Genomic DNA, 19,625 nt, shown 5'->3' on the forward strand with positions numbered 1-19,625 from the left:
CTTCATTACATACGTGTGGAGGGACTGGCCACAGGCTCGGTAGTTGTAACATGCACACACAGGTTCCATTATCTACATACCTAGACCCCTCCAGTCTGCCCTTAACACCATCAGACTTTCCACAAAACATGTGCAAGGCTACGGCTCTGTTCTTGTTGAACATGGGGCCCTTTCTTCAAATGTTGGTTTTAGATTAGCAATCTAAAACTTGTTTTCGACACAAGCGTAATAGACATAAAAACGGCACTGTGATACAGTCGGCTCAAATGACTGCTATTCATTACAACTTTAAGAAAATATTATTTTATGTCAAAGGCCTATTGAGTGGGAAGAATGAAAAATAAGGCTGGGTCATAGTTGTTCGTAGTAAATGATTTATTCAATCTGATTATGATACACGGCTAAATAAATTAAACCTTGTGTGCTTTATGCCCTAAGTTGGATGCCTGAAAAAAATAAGAGTAACAAAAAATTCATTGGAGACAAACTGACACAAAAAGGAGACAAAATCGATGTATTTGCATATTGTGAAAGTATTGGCGCCATCTGCCTGAAACAAAAAAGCATGGGCCAGGTGGAAAGACCATGAAATCCTTGGTGAACTGGGCAAAATATCTGGGTGGAGCACTATGAGCAGCAACAGAGAACCTTCTCAATGGTGAACTCTGGAGAGCATTCTCCTTGCAGCACGTTTTATTAAGATGAACTGGATTGTTGTAAGGTTTTCAAAGAGGTTGTTTCTTTTCTAGACAAACACAGAAGGTTTTTGGTGCCCAACCCAACATAAAAAGTCCCTCAGGTCAAAGAGGCCAGTATCTCTCAGCCAAACACCTCATTCATCCCCAGCTGGCATGTTCTCCTCAATCCTTTTGATGAACTTCATGCGAATTTCTGTCACGCTGTCACCTCTTAGCGTGTCCTGAGCAAATCGCACATCCACTGCCATTTGAACCTGTTTGAACAGAAAGACTGCTATTAGCTATAGTGCAAATAGCAACGAAGGGTTATCAAAAGATTCATCAATGACAACTTTCGCTTTTCATCTCACCACTTCACGCAATAACACTCCTTACCATTTCAAGAGCTCCTCTCAGGACTCCGCAGAGAAGGTTGGAGTACACCAGATTACTGTGGTTATCAGGAAGCTCTACAAAGTCCACAAGAGGGTTGCTTTCAAGGATAAGAGAGAACTCATCTCCAGCAGGACTCCAGTTGGTCACGCTTGGGGTGATACCCAAGTACATCTTGAAGGCTACCTGTTGATATGGAGACAAAATGGCCTTTTAGTTTTCATGCTAACTTGCTTGTCTACATCTATGATGTCAAGGCCTCATTTAAGGGATTTTGCAGAGCTGGGACATTCTTTTTAGGTGCTGTATTCCAAATTGGAGTAGCAACTATATGACACTGAGGGTGTTTTCACACTTGGATAATTTGGAGCATTTGTTTCAGAACCTGGTGCCTTTTCTCCCTAGTTCTGTTTGTTTAGGCATATATGAACAAGGTAATTGCACTCAGATCCGCACCGAAACAACTGGTCTGAGACCACCTAGACGAGGTAGTTTCAGTCCGATTGCAACGAACTCTGCAGCGGTTCGCTTCTGGTGAAAATGCAATTCGGCCCAATGGACCAACAAATCAAACAATATTACTATAAAAATCAAGAGCATATCTGATGAATCTGCAGAGAAGAACTTTGTAGGTCAGCACGTCACTGTAACTCAAAATTAAAATGTGAATAAAGCTTTTGGTGTTTATATTACTTATAAATTCCATGTTTAAAATAGGAATTGTTTAATAGCTAATTTTCTGAGGTAATTTTTGTACAATGTCTTTTTTGGATAGCGGCAGGACACAGGTAGATAGCGTTAGCAACTTTTTGACAGATAAAAACCATCTTTACACTGCTTCACTATTTCTGCTGTTTGTATGTGTGTGCTTGTTTGTGGGTGCGAGAGAGCTCTGTGACTGTAAGAACAGGCACTTTTTTAATGCAGAAATAATGCAAAAGCAACTAATGACGGATAAAAATAACAATGACGCAAATTTTACAACTCATATCCATCCGAGTGACAGATAATGTTTATTTGCAGTGCAACCTCTGACTGGAACACACATTCTGTACCATGCAGCGACGTTTAACATAAACAATATTCAAATTTGTACAGGTTGACAAAATTTAACAGGTATATAATTTAAACCAGTATATTGATGTATGAGCTAAATCAGAGACTTGTAGCCCAAGACGGAGCACTTGTATTAAAATGAATGGAAGAAACTGAAACGCCCAATATGGCGGATGTAGAAAAGGAAGTCCCGCCTTGCAGGTAAAAGAGGAGACGATCACCTTTTAGATACAGACATCACCTGTCAGTCAACTCAGGAATGCGCATGCTGGACCAGTCTGAAAAATAGCGGGTTTTTATTTAGCGTGACCAGAGCTAAAGAAGCACAATTTATGAAACCATTGTTGTCAGACTTTACTGCTGATTTGATATATGTTCATTGATCATTATCTTGACCAGCTTTTTTGGAGATTTCGGTCTTTCCCCATTGATTGGAGCTGTACTTTTATGCCACTAGTATCCATAGAAAATAGCTGACCGGGAGTGTTCCAATGATGGCGGCCGAGTGGATTGACTTGTCTTGTAAGGGACTTTGGCTAAATCCCGGGAAACAGTGCAAAAACATTTTGACCAATGAGTGGACAGTTTGCTCACATGTGACCTTTACTAACACAGTTTTCGTCCATTTTGAAATGCTGCTTTGCGAAAGTGAACCGAACCAAGAAGGAAATGCAACATTTTAACAATTTTAGCCCCTTTTTCGAAACAAATATAATGAACTACAAGTCTGAAAACTCCCTGAAATGAGTCGTGATGTTTTTGCATAATTGCACAGTACGAGGGAGTTTAGGAGTTTGACTCATTCAGGGTTCCCACACAACTGACCAATGCAACTCCATGTCTTTTCCAGTCATTCGTGATTACTGGATAAGCATTTAAAAAAAATATTTAATAGAGACAAAGAAACATTTCTAGCCAATGAAATGTTTTAGAGCTGAGCATAACTAGAAAAACGAATAGTCACTACAGAGCATAACAATCTGGTTCCGGAAGTAAATATCCGATAAATTTTTTCTATACGGGAATTGATTATTAACGATAATGTTTAACCTTCAAAAAAAGACCTACCGTGTGCTCGAGGTTGTTAATCCATGGTATATGCCTCAGTTAAAGCCATTAGTCTGCGTTAATTCAACTTAAAACTGGAGTATGCAATTTATACCAGAAGCATTTTTTTGTTATACTCGTAAAAAAGAAAGAGAAAAATTAAAATCCATTATCTGTGGCAGTCACAGGCCTGTAAAAGGCCCATCCAGTCATTTCATTCGGCCCGAATGCAATGATTGGATGGCCTACCTGCCTGTCTAACTACGTACCTGCTTACCTCCGCGCACTCTGCCCGTGCACTCAATGGCGTGAGTTGGGGCGGGACTATCTGACTGTTCGAACAACTGCAGGCAAGGGGCGTATTCAGAAAGCAGTTTTAAAAACAACGTTTATTTTGCAATTCCGTTCGGTGGCACTAGTGTCGCAGAAATTACATACTCCAGCTTTAATTAAAACATTAAAAAAAATAAAAAATAATAATAATTATAGCAGAATTCCTGGTGAAGAACTACACTACCAATGATTCTGAGTGGGGAAATCCAACAATCAGAGAATCATAGGCAACACAAACTGAGACAAAAGGGCCCTGTAGCGACTGCCCACTCCCATAATGCACTGAGAATGATGCAATTGAGTCGCTCTCTCTACACTCTCAAACTATGTATATATTTGTATATATCTGAATTCTTTGCGATATACTTTAAATATATGTATACTATACTTATAATTTTCCACAGATTTTAATTTAATTACGTCAATCGCAATGCTTCATGGGATAGTAGTTAATTCCCTCTTTATAGTCTTGTACCTTTGTCTTTTTGGCTGATTTTTAAATTATTTTTTTGCTTCAAAGTTTGTAATGTTGTGGTTCACCTCAGAGCAGATTAGTTTGGTTGATGACTTCAATCTCTTATATGAAATGCCTATAGAAAAAATAAATAATGGGAAAAATACTCTACAGTTTTTTGACCAATTAATTTCCAAGACCTTTTCAGCTGTTTATTATAACTGGATAAGGATTATTAAAAATCATTCAAATTCAAACCGATTTTAACCTGTTTGACCGATTGACTGGAAAGATCCTTAATCAAAAGAGATCACTAAAGATCACTATGGCTTGTGAGCAAGTTTTACTCTACCAAAGAGAGTAAATATCTAGCCGATGAAATATTTCAGAGCAGAGAATAACTGGAATTATTATTATTTATTTTTTTAATTTCCATGACTTTTCTATGAGCTGAAAATCACATTTTCCAGATATTAAAGGGATAGCTTACCCATAAAATGATCTCTTCATTTACTCACCCTTATGCTGTCTCAAACTTGTATGACTTGTATGAGGTATTTTGTCCATCCAATGCAAGTCAATAGGGTCTAACACTTTCAAGCTCCAAAAAGACATAAGGATAAAATAACTTTGTTTGTGTTCCACAGGAGAAAGAAAGTCATACAAGTTTGAGACATCATAAAGGCAAGTAAACAATGAGAGAACTATAATTTCTGGGTGAACTACTCCTTTAAAAATCCCTGATATGGCCAGGATTTCCATGACTGTGGGCACCCTGCTCCTAAGTTCAGGATTCTGAACAGTAGCCCAACGTGGCACACATGGGGGGGAAATGAGGAGAGAAAGAAGTAGAAAACAGAAGAGAACAAGCAGACAGGGGAACAGACAGACAGAGTGAAAAAAAAAAGAGACCAAGCAATAGAGGTGACAGACATCGAGAATAAACCCTCTGTCAATTTTGACAGTGTGTACCCTATGCTCAGGGTGAGGTGCAGTGTTTCATGAAAAAGCACAGTCTGTGGCTCTCCCAGACCAAAGAAAATAAGCTCAGTGGAACACAAGGGTCTCGGTTCACTCTAACGCCACACAAACGGCTGGCCAGTTGGCTTTGCGAAAGCATAGTGTGGATGTTTCTCAAGCTGTGCAACTCTGAAATATTTAAAACGGTAGGAAGATGTGATGAAAGCTCTGAAAGTATGTGGGCTTCTACAGGTTGAAGTTCAAATTCCAGTCACTTGCTTGCCTGCGCATTTACATGCTTGCCTGCTTTGCGATCCGATCTCTCTCACTTTTTTTGGCCTAAGGGAGGGATCTGCACGCACTCCGATTGGCTCAAAGTACTAGCGTTACCTTTGCAATGACATCGGCTGTTTCTCGGAAATCTTGACACCTCCCCACACTTGACCGTGCCAAGAAGTCCTCAATCAGACGCACGCCGATATTGTATCCCCTTGAAAGGATGGAAGAAGAGAATAAAAATATCACTGTTAGAGCAACTTCTGAGCAAAGTGCAAGAGCACTTAATTCACCCCTATTTCTCTCACAAACCATAGGAACTTTCATATATATTACTTTGAAGATCTTATTAAAGGAATAATTCACCTAAAAATAAAAATATGTCATTATTTATTCACCTTCATGAGTGTCTTTTATCCGTGGAACACAAAGAGAGACGTTAGGCAGAACGTTAGCCACAGCCTCATTCACTTTCATAGCACCTCTTTTCCATATAATGAAAGTGAATGGTGACTAAAGTGGACATTCTGCCTTACATCTCTTTTTTTGTTCCACTGATGAAAGAAAGTCATATGGGTTTGGAACTATATGAGGATGAGTAAATGACAGAATTTTTGGCTGAATTATCCCTTAAATACCTCCAAGGATTAAATAACAGAGATACAGAATGAACTTGTTTGGCCTGAGAGAGTCAAATTTTGCTCTTGCTTATATCATAAATAAGCATAAATTGGTTATATCATAAACAAACAATATTCAAATGTATATTTGATACATTTGAAAAAGCAGGAGGAAAAAGATTGCATTTCAGCCATGTTGCCAAAGCCAATATCAGTGGGACTACTGGATTAGTTCAAGGCACGGTTTAAAAGACAATTTGGCAAAAGATTACATGCTGCCCACTGATACTCTAAATTACATCGGTTTGACTCAAAGTATCTCAGAGCCTTCCACTCATCATTATTTACTGTATGTGGACTAATAATTATTTAGCAATAATTCTATTTATTCTATAGGTATCCATTTAAAATCATTTTTATTTGGCCTTACATTAACAAACATTATTACAATATTTAATGCTTAAAAGATGCTTAAAAGTAACTGGAGCGCAGCTCATATCCACCATTGAAATCTGCTACTCTGAAGAACCACATGGTTGCTTACTTTGTGGCGTCACGGTAATTTAATATTTTAATCGACATTAACAATCGTGATTACAATATCAAGTGCAATAATCGACAATTATGATTTTTGCTATAATCATGCAGCCCTACGGTAACCCATGTGACTCTACCCTCCCTACCAACCGGGCCAATTTGGTTGCTTAGGAGGCCTGGTTGGAGTCACTCTGTACACCCTGGATTCGAACTTGCAACTCCAGGGGTGGTAGTCAGCGTCATTGCTCGCTGAGCTACCCAGGCCCCCTTTAATCATATTTCTTGCGCAGCCGGAGGTTTCTTGGGATATGCAGCTCGAGTAAGTGTTCTTTATGCTTAGTGTATTGCGATTCAAAACTAGGGCTGAAACGATTAGTGGACTTTATCAACAACATCTGCAATAAAAAATTGTCTACCATTGTCGAATAGTCATTTGATGTCATTTAACATAAAGTCTAAATTTCGTATATGTTGCTTCTCAAGTAAATGTAACTTGTTTTAAGGATTTTTAGACAATTTTAAATGGAAAACAAGACAAAAACACTTGATAACAATACAATTTTTGGCAGTGAATTTCTTTACTGAATTAAACTTAATTAAAATATTTTTTCCCCTTTAAATCAGTGAATGTAATTTAGAGGTATTTTTAAAAGATGATTGTGTCCTTTTTATTGTTAGTAAGCATGTTTAATACAACCTCTTAAGTCGGGGCACAATCTGAATAATCAGTTAAGAGCTAATGATTAATCATTGCAATAATCACTGAATAGTCATTCTAATAATCGTTAGATTAATCGATTATCAAAACAATCATTAGTTGCAGCCCTGTTTAAAACATGGATATATTATCTTTTACCTGCTTGTTTCTCATTGTTCTGCATTGGACTTGCAAAATGGCTCCAGCCTCGTGTGCTGTGTGAAGTTTGTTGGCTGGTTATGGATTAATATTTTCATTTAGATCATTGTTCGGTTCTCAAGTCTTTAGAAAAGCTGGCCGATATTGAGATCACTTCTCAAGTATCTCCTGTAAGCAGCTCTAACATGAGCAGCATGGTGGAAAGGGGTATATGTGTGTGTGTGTTTGTGTGTGGCTGTAAACTAGAGCCTATTGGCTATTTTTAAAAATGGGACAAGTCGTTCGACAGTAGGAAATATGTAAAAACAACAAATCGAACTGCGCTCGTCAACGCACATCACATGGACTTTAAGACTGCTTGTAAGAATATGACATGAGAAGTAAACTTGTTAATACAAAAAAGGTTAAACACCCTTCAACACCCTCAGCCTTTGTAATCTGGATCCTTTCTGATGGGGCAAGAACATTTAAGAAGTGTAGCCAACTGTGGAACAAAATCATGCATTTGAAAAATCAGGTGTGTAACCTACGGCTGCACTGTTCATTTAGCAATGCAGGGTGAGAGAAGAGAGACAGTTCTCAAAAAAACAGAAGTGGCACATCTTACACTCTCAATAGCACCCAACCCATCTGCTGCAAACTAGAAGACACAGGGCAGTCACCACACCTAATATACTAACAACTAGGGGCGATATGACGATATATGTCACGGCAAAGATATAAAGTGTCAGTCGATAGAGATTTTGCTAAATCGTGTATATCTCGATATGTAAACATCCACGCACAGTGTGCATATCTATCGGTGGACTGAGCTTAACGTGAGACTGAGAGAACTGAACAGACTTGGACAGGGTTTTACCTGCATTGAAATTTTAATGAAATTCAGCAAATTCAATGACATTCATCTTGTGTTCAGTGCTTCATAGGCGCTAAATATGCTTCTCATCTTAAATGTGCATCTATGTTTCACCTGAGTGTATCTCCCAGCCCTACTAACAGCACACAGCCAGTACAGAAGCAAAGTGCACTGACAATACAACATCCATATTAAACCTGTCAGGGCTCTGTTTTTCTCCTACATGTTTATTAATGGAAAACTGGCTGGACAAAATCACCCATACACTTACTCAAGGAAAGTTTTGAACAGTAACATTGTCACTTAGCCTTTGTCACCTTTCTTTCAAACTAATAAGTATGGAACATTGTAAATTGAAACAAATAAAAAATAAATAATAATAATAATACAATTGTTGATATGAGTGTCCTGCAGTGTGACATGCTATTCTCCATCTAAATTCTATTTATTTTTTATAAATGGTTTGAATTTATATTTTATGACCTAATATTACTTGAAATACACTAAAAATTGGCACTTTTAAAAATGTGTCACAGCAAACATCAACAATGATGGAAAACTTAAAAAAGTCCAGTTCCCATCAACAAATATAAACTTAATCTATAATGTTGAAGAGAAAAAAAAAAAAAAAAAAAGTGAGCAGATGGAATAGATATGCAGGGAAAAGAGAGAAAGAAAAACTCACATCTTATCCAGTTGTTTATTCACCTCCTCGTCATTTTCATAGTCCTTACACAGCTGAGTGACCAGGGCTCCATAGGTGAGAGTGAATAATTCTGAATTCTGTTAAAGAGACAGACCAGCCTAAAACTTACTTGGATGCCACCTTCAAAGCACCAAAATTATATACAGTTTTTTGTATTGACTGAGAACGTCTGATACAGAATCATAAAAATATACAGGAAAACTTTTATAGATAAAATGACTATCATACTTTAGACCTTTTTTATTTTATTTTATTTACTAATTTATTTACCTATATGACCTTGAAATTTTTTTTATTTATTTGTTTTATTTTCTTATGAAAATTTTCTCAAATACTGAACCAATCCTCATAAATTATACACCGTTTGAAAGCTTAAAGTCTCAAGATTCAAACTGTGCTGTCCGTAAAAAATAAATAAATAAATAAATAAATAAATAAACCAGATGAAATTACAAGTATAAACACTAGATGGCTGCAGAGAGCTACTTATTCATCCCTGGTTGAAGAGATGATGATTTCTAGATTTTGTCAAGTTCTGCATTTAAATATATATTTAAACATTATCAAAGACTACTTTTGTCAAAGTTTAGTATTTTGTTTGATTTGTTAGAGGTTATTTTTGTCAGTTTTTGCATACCTGAAATGAGTAGAATAACAAGTAATAACCTAATTTATCCCTGGTTGTAACAAGATGAATGTGTGTGTTCAGCATTGTAGATGTGTTATGGTCTCACCAATTCATTTTGGTGTGTGTGTGTGTGTGTGTGTGTGTTCTGCATTGTGGCTGATTATTATTATTATTATTTTTTTTTTTTTGACAAATAAAAAATAAAAATTCTGTTTTATAGTCTGACCAGTTCAGTTTTGTGTGTGTGTATGTTTGTGAGTGTGTTTGTTTTGCACTCTTGATGTTTTGTAGTCTCACACCTTTATGTCTGTGTGTGTTTTTTCTGCATTGTGGCTGTTTTTTTTATTATATATAGTAAATAATAATAATAATAATAATAATAATAATAATAAAAATTTAAAAAAAAAATCTATGATTTTTATGTTTCCCATTCATTTCCTATGGTGGTCACTTCTAACCAGGAGCAGTACAAGTGTAACTTTTTTTTTTTTTTCTCCACCACTTAGACTGATCAAATCAACTCCAATTTCTTTGTGTGTGTTCAGATATCAAATGGACGAAAAGTCACCAAGTCTCGTACCCGTCTGACAAAGGAAACCAGTTTTATTAAAGAAACAAAACTGATTTTGGTCAAAAATGACTGAACGGTGCATGAGGGTTAATTCTTTTAGATACAATTCTATGCACAGTGGTTCATTAAGATCAGGTAAAAACATGAAATGGACTGATGTCGAAAGATCCCCTGTTGTTATAAAATTTCCTTGGATACCCCTTATCTATGAAAATAAGATTATTATATAACAAAAGGGGGCCAGCATTTAAAAATAACCTTGCATTATACAGACAACTTAGTGCTAACGTGTATCATAGTACACAGAGCGGTTTTCAGATCTGAGAGAGAACAAGTAGACATGAGCGCCCCCCCCTTGCGGCGCAACATGTCAAAATGTAAACAAAACATAATTTCAGAAAACATATAGATGACACAGCTGGATAAATCTCTGTGCATTTCTTCTGACTTAACTACTGTATTGTTTTAGTCCGTGATATAATAATGCCTTACATAAACAAAATGTGCAATAACAGTACAGTTTTAAAGACTTCTCAAACGTTTATTCTGCGAAGAACTTTGCCATTTTACCAAATCTATTTTTCAATAATTATAGTACATATTAAAATGTTGCTTTGCATCTCATCAACATTTGTTTATTAATGCAATAGTGCTGACAGACAAAACAGCTGATGAGACCCACCTCATCTCGGGGCAGCAGAACAACACAGAGATGAATAAACTAGCGCATGTCAGGTAACAAATATACTATAATATATTTTTTACTTTACCTGTAAATAAAGAATCGTTGCTCAACAGACATGAAATGTACCCCATAGTAATAGCTGGTTAGCTAGCTGATCTGTAGTCAGTGCAAATCTGCTGAAATACGACACACATACTCACCATCTTCTTGCTGTCTGTGGCTCTGTTCGATTGCCTAGACATGTTGTCTTAAATTACAGGTGTGTACAGATAGGTAACAGGTAATATTTTATTAATCTACTTCGTGCAATGAGTCCCGTGATGTTGTTCCTGTCACAGTGTTGGATTTACTTCCTGAATCGCCGGAAGTCTTGCTTCGCATTGTACTGTGGGAATTGTAGTTCTGTACAGTGAGGCGATTTTATAACATATTTTTATGTAATGGAGTTTATGCAGTGAAATTAAGGGGTCTTTTATTGTGACTTAATGTGACATACTTCGATTTAATCAACACCCGATACCATGTAAAGCAGATTATGCCCTACTCTCTGAATTAAACGCTATACTGGGGCATTGTTTATTTTTTCCACTAGATGGCTGTGGAACGACGTTAAAATAAGAACTAGGTTGGGTGTAAATTTACAGTCTATGTAAACTGTAAAATTAGCTGAAAGTGATGTTATCATGAATCTAATATGCAATTCATGTATATTCTCCTGAAAATGTAGCAAACATAAACTAACATCTGTTAACTCTAATTCAAACCACACAATTTTAGCTGTCATAAAACGTGTAGGCTATGGTAGCATACTGCAAAACATTAAATAAAGGACCTTACATAACAACATTTTCTTTAAAATGGTGTCAGGTATTTTAACTTTGTGAATAATGTATATTTTTCAAAGGAAAATGTGATTATTGGTTTGATGGTCAATGTTTTACCCACTGCCTTTCTCTGAAGTAGATATTTTGGTTTTAAGCTTATCAGAAAATAATATTTGGTTTGAACTCTTCATTTCATAAATAGCATAACTGGTGATAAATTATGTTATGGGCAGCAACAACCACCACATTTCATCTCTAAATATTATCTTGGGGAGCAATAAGGACAATCAAATTTCCTAGTATGCATGTCCTCAGGAAGGAGATGTGGGATATTTAATTCAAAATATTATTTTCAGAGCTTCTGAAATTGAGATTTGGACAACAACACATAATGTCATGCTGTGCTGAGTCAGTTGATCTAGCTTGGGGAGAGAATTTCTGTTTCTGGCTGTAGCAGCTGTCTAATTTTCTGTCCCGATGTTTTCTTTCTCATGCTGTTCGAGCTCAAAATGATGGATAAGCTCTTCAGAATAGAAATTCTTGCACTGAGACTAAAGACCAACAAACCCAGAAAATTTATATTAGTAGCATGTGTACCCTTTTTAAGTCTCTTATACTGTACATACTATCTAAATACAAATGACTAGAAATTGTTGGACAAAAAGCTCCCCTGTGACATATGCAGTGGATCCTAAATTTTGTATCATAGAATTATGTATAGGCTATGCTAAGGCTGACACCATCAGCATATACAAAGTCTGTGCTTAATAACCTGTGATTATTTGTGATTACTATAGACCTATAGAAACAATATCTCAAAGGAGTCTTTAGTCACTTTAACATTATAGGGCTTGGTCTCAGTGGCCTCTGGCTGAACTTGTTCTAAAACGTATGAAGAAGCAACACAGAAACATACAAATCTGGTCCATGAATGCCTGGAGTAAAAAAAATAATAAAAATAAATAAAAAAATCTGCTCTTATTTCACCAGATATATTCTCACGACAATCTCTAAAAATGCAGCCATGGAGTAAAGCAGTAGCTACAAGCTGAAGTTTGATCTAGAATAGTTGCCGGGAAGCCAGTAGCAGTCTGACAATCAATGAGGTGCCTGTCAGTTTTTGTGTGGAGTTGTACTCAATAATAATTATAAAATGCAGAAATGCACTCACAAGGCCCAAAGCTTGAATACAGCTGATTGAAGTTGTGTTGCCATTTTGCATGGTGAAATAATCAAATTATAGACATAATATTGTAAGGAAAGGTTTCAGAATAATTTTCATATCAGACTTTAACAAAGAAAATTCATAAGACATCTTTTCTACTTTCCACAAAGATTTAAAAATAACTCTTACATTGTACAATGAATGCACTGAGTTTCATCACACTACTGTACATAATAAAGAGACCATAACACATAAGAATAGTCAGAAGGCCTCAATTTACTGTTTAGCTTAAAGCAGGATATTCAATAACGTTAGTTTCTCTGTCTTCAACTATTACATTAGTTACAGAGAGAGTGAGCCAGAATCATAGCTTACTCACATGTGTTATCATTTGGCATTCTTCTGGCAGTGTAATAAATCCAGTCTTCTAGCAAGTTTTAGCAGACAACTGAGTTCTCACTCTATGCAGGAGACTTGTGCCTTTGTCAAATTGAATCTACTGTATGCAAACCTACCAGGCTTTGACACTGCATTTTGTTTGAATTTATGGTTTTAGGACTGAATACATCCTGTAATCCTTCCAAAACGTCACCTCTAAAATTCAGCCCAATATCCAGGAGTTGTATGATCAACTTTATTCAGTTACCAACTGGCTTTATGTTTGTGAAAATAAAATAATAGTTTAGGATGCTGTTTCCAGGGGTTCAAATTTAAAATGTGTAATTTGTGTGCCACTAAAATCACCAAACATAACTGCAAAATAAAGACTGTTTTCATACAGGTTTCACGATCACTCCCCCATCTACCTTTGTTCAGGCAAACAGATAGTCCCACCCCACCATTGTTTTAGACAATATTGCTGTGTCGTGCTGGTTGGGATGCTGAGAGGCACAGACCCAACTACTTACACTTTTATGAAAAATTGTCCTACAAATGGTAAAAAAACAAACAAAAAAACTAATTTTATCCCCTTTAACTTTATTTGGCATGCCCAATTCCCACTAATTACTAGGTCCTCGTGGTGGCATGGTTACTCACCTCAATCCGGGTAGCGGAGTACAAGTCTCAGTTGCCTCCGCTTCTGAGACATCAATCCATGCATCTTATTATGTGGCTCGATGTGCAGGACACTGCAGAGACTCACAGCATGTGGAGGCTCATGCTATTCTCTGTGATCCATGCACAACTTACCACTCGCCCCATTGAGAGCGAGAACAACTAATCGCGACCACGAGGAGGTTACCCCATGTGACTCTACTCTCCCTAGCAACTGGGCTGATTTGGTTGCTTAGGAGACCTGGCTGGAGTCACTCAGCACATCCTGGATTTGAACTCACGACCCTAGGGGTGGTAGTCAGCGTCAATACTCGCTGAACTACCCAATACTCGCTAAGCTACCCACTCAAATTTAACATAAAATTAGCTTAAAAGGGCATACACAGCTCTAATAGAGCAGCATCTTTAATCTTTGGTCCAGGAGCAGTGCCTTGACTGAAAATGAGACCATCTGTTTGCAAAATGACTGTGATGTCTGTAATACACCTGCTGATTTTAGAGAAATAGTGACAGTGCTGAAAAGGGACCCATCAAATACAAAATGGCAGCCTCCAGCTGGGAGGGTAACCAGTACCATGAGGAAATTAGAAAGAGAGTGAACAAAAGACAAGCAGAGAATGGGGTAGACTCCATGGCAAACAATGTTTTTAGTAGGGCAAATTAATATCCGACATTAGTCAGGCTTCTTATGAAAGAGAGTTTTCCAGGGAAGTCTTTGACAGTCGCTGTTTGAATGAGTGAACTGTCACAGTCAGACTTTATATTTGTACACTGGCGGCCAAAAGTCTGGAATAATGTACAGATTTTGCTGTTTCGGAAGGAAATTGGTACTTTAATTCACCAAAGTGGCATTCAGCTGATCACAAAGTATAGTCAGGACATTACTGATGTAAAAAACAGCAACATCACTATTTAAAAAAAGTCATTTTTGATCAAATCTAGACAGGCCCCATTTCCAGCAGCCATCACTCCAACACCTTATCCTTGAGTAATCATGCTAAATTGCTAATTTGGTACTAGAAAATAACTTGCACATTATATCAAACACAGTTGAAAGCTATTTGGTTCATTAAATGAAGCTTAACATTGTCTTTGTGTTTGTTTTTGAGTTGCCACAGTATGCAATAGACTGGCATGTCTTAAGGTCAATATTAGGTCAAAAATGGCAAAAAAAGAAACAGTTTTCTCTAGAAACTCATCAGTCAATCATTGTTTTGAGGAATGAAGGCTATACAATGCTTAAAATTGTCAAAAAAAACTGACGATTCATACAAAGGTGTACACTACAGTCTTCAAAGACAAAGGACAACTGGCTTTAACAAGGACAGAAAGAAATGTGGAAGACCAGATGTACAACTAAACAAGAGGATAAGTACATCAGAGTCTCTAGTTTGAGAAATAGACATCTCACATGTCCTCAGCTGACAGCTTCATTGAATTGTACCCACTCAACACCAGTTTCATGTACAACAGTAAAGAGAAGACTCAGGGGTGTAGGCCTTATGAGAAGAATTGCAAAGAAAAAGCCACTTTTGAAACAGAAAAAAAGAAGGTTAGAGTGGGCAAATAAACACAGACATTAGACAACAGATAATTGGAAAACAGTGTTATGGATCTTAACCCCATTGAGCTTTTGTGGGATCAGCTAGACTGTAAGGTGCGTGAAAAGTGCCCGACAAGACAGCCACATCTATGGCAAGTGCTACAGGAAGTGTGGGGTGAAATGTCACCTGAGTATCTGGACAAACTGACAGCTAGAATGCCAAGGATCTGCAAAGCTGTCATTGTTGCACATGGAGGATTTTTTTATGAGAACTCATTGAAATAGTTCTGAAAATTTCTTTCAAATTGTAATAGTAATTTTTCACATTATTAATGTCCTGACTATACATTGTAATCAGTTGAATGCCACTTTGGTGAATAAAAGTAAAAATTTCTTACCACTGGAACAAAATCTGTACATTATTCCAAACTTTTGGCCGCCAGTGTGTATGATTATTTATTTATTTATTTATTTATTTTTAGATTTAGAACACGGTCAAGAGGGCAGAGAGAGTGAGTATGTAGTGAAGGAATATGAGACAATATGGTTACTGAAACAAAGTTATTATGAGTATCCACAGTTTTCCTGACCAACTGGGTGGCACCTTGAGGTTTTTTTTTGGTTCTTGTCTTCATAAGAAACAATCTAAAAATTAATTGAAATGAGAGATCCAGATGGAGAACAACAACCTTGATAGTTGGAGTAAAAAACGAGTTCAGGCTCAACTTTAACAGTTGTTGGCTGTCATAACAACTCAAAGTATTTACCGGTAGTAATATCAACGTAACAAATCTTAAGCCATCACTTCATGTTATTTACCCACTCCTTAAACAAACAAAACAAACAAACAATCAAACAAAGAAAAAAAAAAAAAAACAGTCATTGTGACTCCATAAAGGATCACCACTGTGGAACCACATGTTTTTGTTTTTTTTTTTTTCTCCCCAATTTGGAATGCCCAATTCCCAATGCGATCTAAGTCTTCATGGTGGCGTAGTGACAAATCTCAGTTGCCGCTGTGTCTGAGACTGTCAACCCACGCATCTTAAAATGTGGTTTGTTGAGCACATTACCGCAGAGTCATAGCACATGTGGAGGCTTCACACTATTCTCTGCGGCATCCATGCATAACTCACCATGTGCCCTACCAAGAGTGAACCACATTATAGTGACCACGAGGAGGTTACCCGATGTGACTCTACCCTCCCTAGCAACTGGGCCAATCTGGTTGCTTAGGAGACCTGGCTGGAGTCACTCAGCACTCCCTGGATTCGAAGTCGTGACTCCAGGGGTGGTAGACAGTGTCTTTACTCGCTGAGCTACCCAGGCCCCAAATATGGCAATTTGTTTTTACAAAATTAAATGTTAAATATCACATTATCCGTTACAAACATACAGTATGCCGATGCATGCAAAAACACTGGAGACAGGCTTTCGTTATGAATCATGGAACACTTTCACATTCAGGAAAAAGATGGATATACTCTGATGACAAGGATATTCTTGGATTTTTGTTGTTGTTGTCAAATCAAAGGCTGTTTTTCGAAAGGAAAAAACAAACAAAACAACATGGTTGCTTAACTAATATCTGAATTTTATTAGTAGTTACCTTTGAGACCTTTAGTTACAGTTGACCCGAGTTCAACATATTTCAGTAATCATCTATTAACATAAAATACAACTTTAATCTAGTTATTTCATGAATTTAATATTTATGAACCTCAAAGGATTCATAAATATTTGTACGTATCTTGAATTGTTCAAACATGAAAGAGTTTATGTTTAACATGCTGTGAATAGGCCTACGTACTGTATATGATAGGGGGGTAAAAAAATGTAGTATCGTATTGTATCATATGATATGACACTCTCGATATGATATCATATGTATCATACGATACATAAAAAAACACATAAGTATGATTAAAATCAAGCAATGCAACACTGAGAGCTGCGAAACAGTGTCCTCCCCGGAGAGGCGGCACTGAGCGCTCACAGGAAAATAGAGCAACTAGTCTACATAGGCGAGTTGAGAGCTCAAAGACCAATGGCAAACGGCAAATAGATTGTAGCATTACAGCTTGTCGAATTTGTTAAACAACGATATCATGTCCCGGCGATACAGTACATCAGACATGTCATTTTATTTACGGCGACATCACCGCGCAAATCAGCGGATTTTGTGAGGCAGAAACAGCAGCAGCAAGTTGCAATTAACAGCCAGCCTCACCCAGCTGACACTGAGTGTGATCACATGCACAGCAAGACATTCATAACTATCCTACGAACTATCTTTTATATATATATATATATTTTAAAAAAAACAAAAGAAAAAAAAAAAAACAAAAGAAAAAAAACAGTGATTACATGAGACTTATTATTCTCTGCTTTTGATGTTGAAATGTAAACAGCTATGAGCACAACACTTATGCATACTGGATAAGATGGCAAGACTGCTAAAGTTTATATGCAAAGTGAAAAAAAAATAAAAAAAAATAAATCCATGTGCCGATTGGTTTTTGCTCAAACCGCTAAATAATTTAAACCACTAACTATTGAAAGGAGTTTTTTTTTTTTTTTCTTTGCCACGGTCACCTTTAGCTTGCTCACTGGGGGCTTTAAAACATTATAACTATGTGCATTGCAAGGTGAAATAATTTTTCTCTAGAAAAACATGAAAATTCTGAGTTTTTCTTATAACAATCTGCTGATAAATGCAGTGTTTTTTTTAAGTTTCTTTATTATAGATCTCTGTTTTATGTTGCCATTGTCAGACACTGTTGGGTCACTTAAGATTGAAAATACATTTATGTCAAATCCATGAATAAGTTTAAGCAAAAAAGATTAATGGGCGCCATTTTTTTTATTTATTTTTTTATAATCGTATGGTATTGTGAGGCTGAAAGTACAATTCTTTGTCTGCTGTGAAATTGATAATCAATAAAAATGTATCGTATAAATTGGAGGTAAATCAGATAAATACAATATTTCAAGCCACCAATGGTAGAGCCTCTTAATTCTAAATGGTAGAACCCTCTTATGTAGTTTGTTTCACAGTGCTCAGTGGAGACCGGCTAAAAAGTTAGGGTGAGAAATCGTAGAGTGAAAAAAAAATATTCCAGCGGGATGCATGAAGAGTGGGTTAGGCCTTGTTTGGACAACTGAATAAGTGATACAGTGCTTTGACTGCAGTCCACATGGTCTCGTTGCTTCATCTATGAACCTCCTGAACCAAATATTTAAAAGAAAATTACAAAGTATTTGTTTAAAATCCTTTGAAAGTTATATAGAATTTAACTTGATTTGGGGGCACATGAGATACAAGACTATATGTTACTATAAGCCAATGTCACCACCGTGTTTGAGTGTAATACAAAGCAAACAGCAGCTCTAAAAGTAGCACATTCTGCAGTTATAAATCACAATGAGTGGTGCTGAATTTGTTCAGGACACAGAGATGTTTGCTAGGAGATTGCTGAACACTATATGACAACGCTCAGTGTGCATTGCTATCTGTGACAGCACCCCATTGCTAAATACATTATCAGCCTGTCTCTATGCCTCCCAGGTAGTCTCCAAAACATGATTATCCCCTTTGACTTGTCTAGAGGTATTAAATACATCATACACCTACCACTTCTTCCCAAGGGCTTGTCATGTGTTTGAAGAAAACCTTACTTATTGATGGTTTTCTATGATGATTAAAAAATAAAATTCTACCTTTTGAAAAACTAAATGATTTTCCAAGAAATCCCATTGAACTGAAAGTGCACATTAACTAATCTATGCTCTGCTTTGCCTACAATGTGATGAAAGCAGGGCTTTACACTGACTAGTTCTAACAGAATTTACATTTGCTTTCCATGCACTGCTCGGACGTGAACGCAAGCGCACTCATGCACACAAATTGACTTCCACATACAGCTTGAATGTAAATTAGGGTCTTTTCATGTGTTTTCACATTTGCTGAGTGGGATGTTTTTAGGTAAAACTTGCTCAGAGCCACATCATTTTTATGGAACATCTGCATTCATTCAAGTGGGCTTTTTTTATCTGACTCTCTCTGCTCTGCCTTGCTGTTGCAGTGAAGCATCAACTAAATGTTAGGAAATGAATATTTCCTCTATTGTCATTTCACCTGTGTAAGAACCACAGTGACCTAGTATTTAATCTGTCATGAGCTGGACTCAAACTCCGGTCTCCGGTGCAAGAGTGGAACTGACTTTCTACTGAGCCAAGGAGCAGTTGACTGGACCCAGAAAGGGAGATGGACACAGCACGTAAAAATTAATCCAAAGGTTTAATGAAAATGTAAATGTTCCAAAAAAGAGAGTCAGCAAAAGCACAAAGGAAAATCCAAAGCAGAGAAAAAAAAAAGACAA

The 19,625-nt window shown here is 36.8% G+C and overlaps 1 protein-coding gene across 1 annotated transcript; it reads right to left on the reverse strand.

Moving 5' to 3' along the window:
* Positions 1-342: 342 nt before the first annotated feature.
* On the reverse strand, positions 343-11,007 carry LOC127425287 (trafficking protein particle complex subunit 3). Its single transcript, XM_051671057.1, has 5 exons — positions 10,856-11,007; positions 8,751-8,848; positions 5,311-5,410; positions 1,074-1,256; positions 343-952 (listed from the first exon to the last, which is right to left on the reverse strand). Exons 1-5 carry the CDS (start codon positions 10,895-10,897, stop codon positions 833-835), a joined length of 543 nt encoding a protein of 180 aa, XP_051527017.1. The 5' UTR covers positions 10,898-11,007; the 3' UTR covers positions 343-832.
* Positions 11,008-19,625: the final 8,618 nt, after the last annotated feature.

This window comes from Myxocyprinus asiaticus, chromosome 34 (genome assembly GCF_019703515.2).
Source record: "Myxocyprinus asiaticus isolate MX2 ecotype Aquarium Trade chromosome 34, UBuf_Myxa_2, whole genome shotgun sequence".
NCBI classification, from domain to species: Eukaryota; Metazoa; Chordata; class Actinopteri; order Cypriniformes; family Catostomidae; genus Myxocyprinus; species Myxocyprinus asiaticus.

Coding starts and splice junctions, on each gene's coding strand:
- LOC127425287 (XM_051671057.1), bottom strand. CDS start 10,897: ATGTCTAGGCAATCGAACAGAGCCACAGACAGCAAGAAGATG. Junction 8,849..10,855: donor CCACAGACAGCAAGAAGATG/GTGAGTATGTGT, acceptor TCTCTTTAACAG/AATTCAGAATTATTCACTCT. Junction 5,411..8,750: donor AATAAACAACTGGATAAGAT/GTGAGTTTTTCT, acceptor CATCCTTTCAAG/GGGATACAATATCGGCGTGC.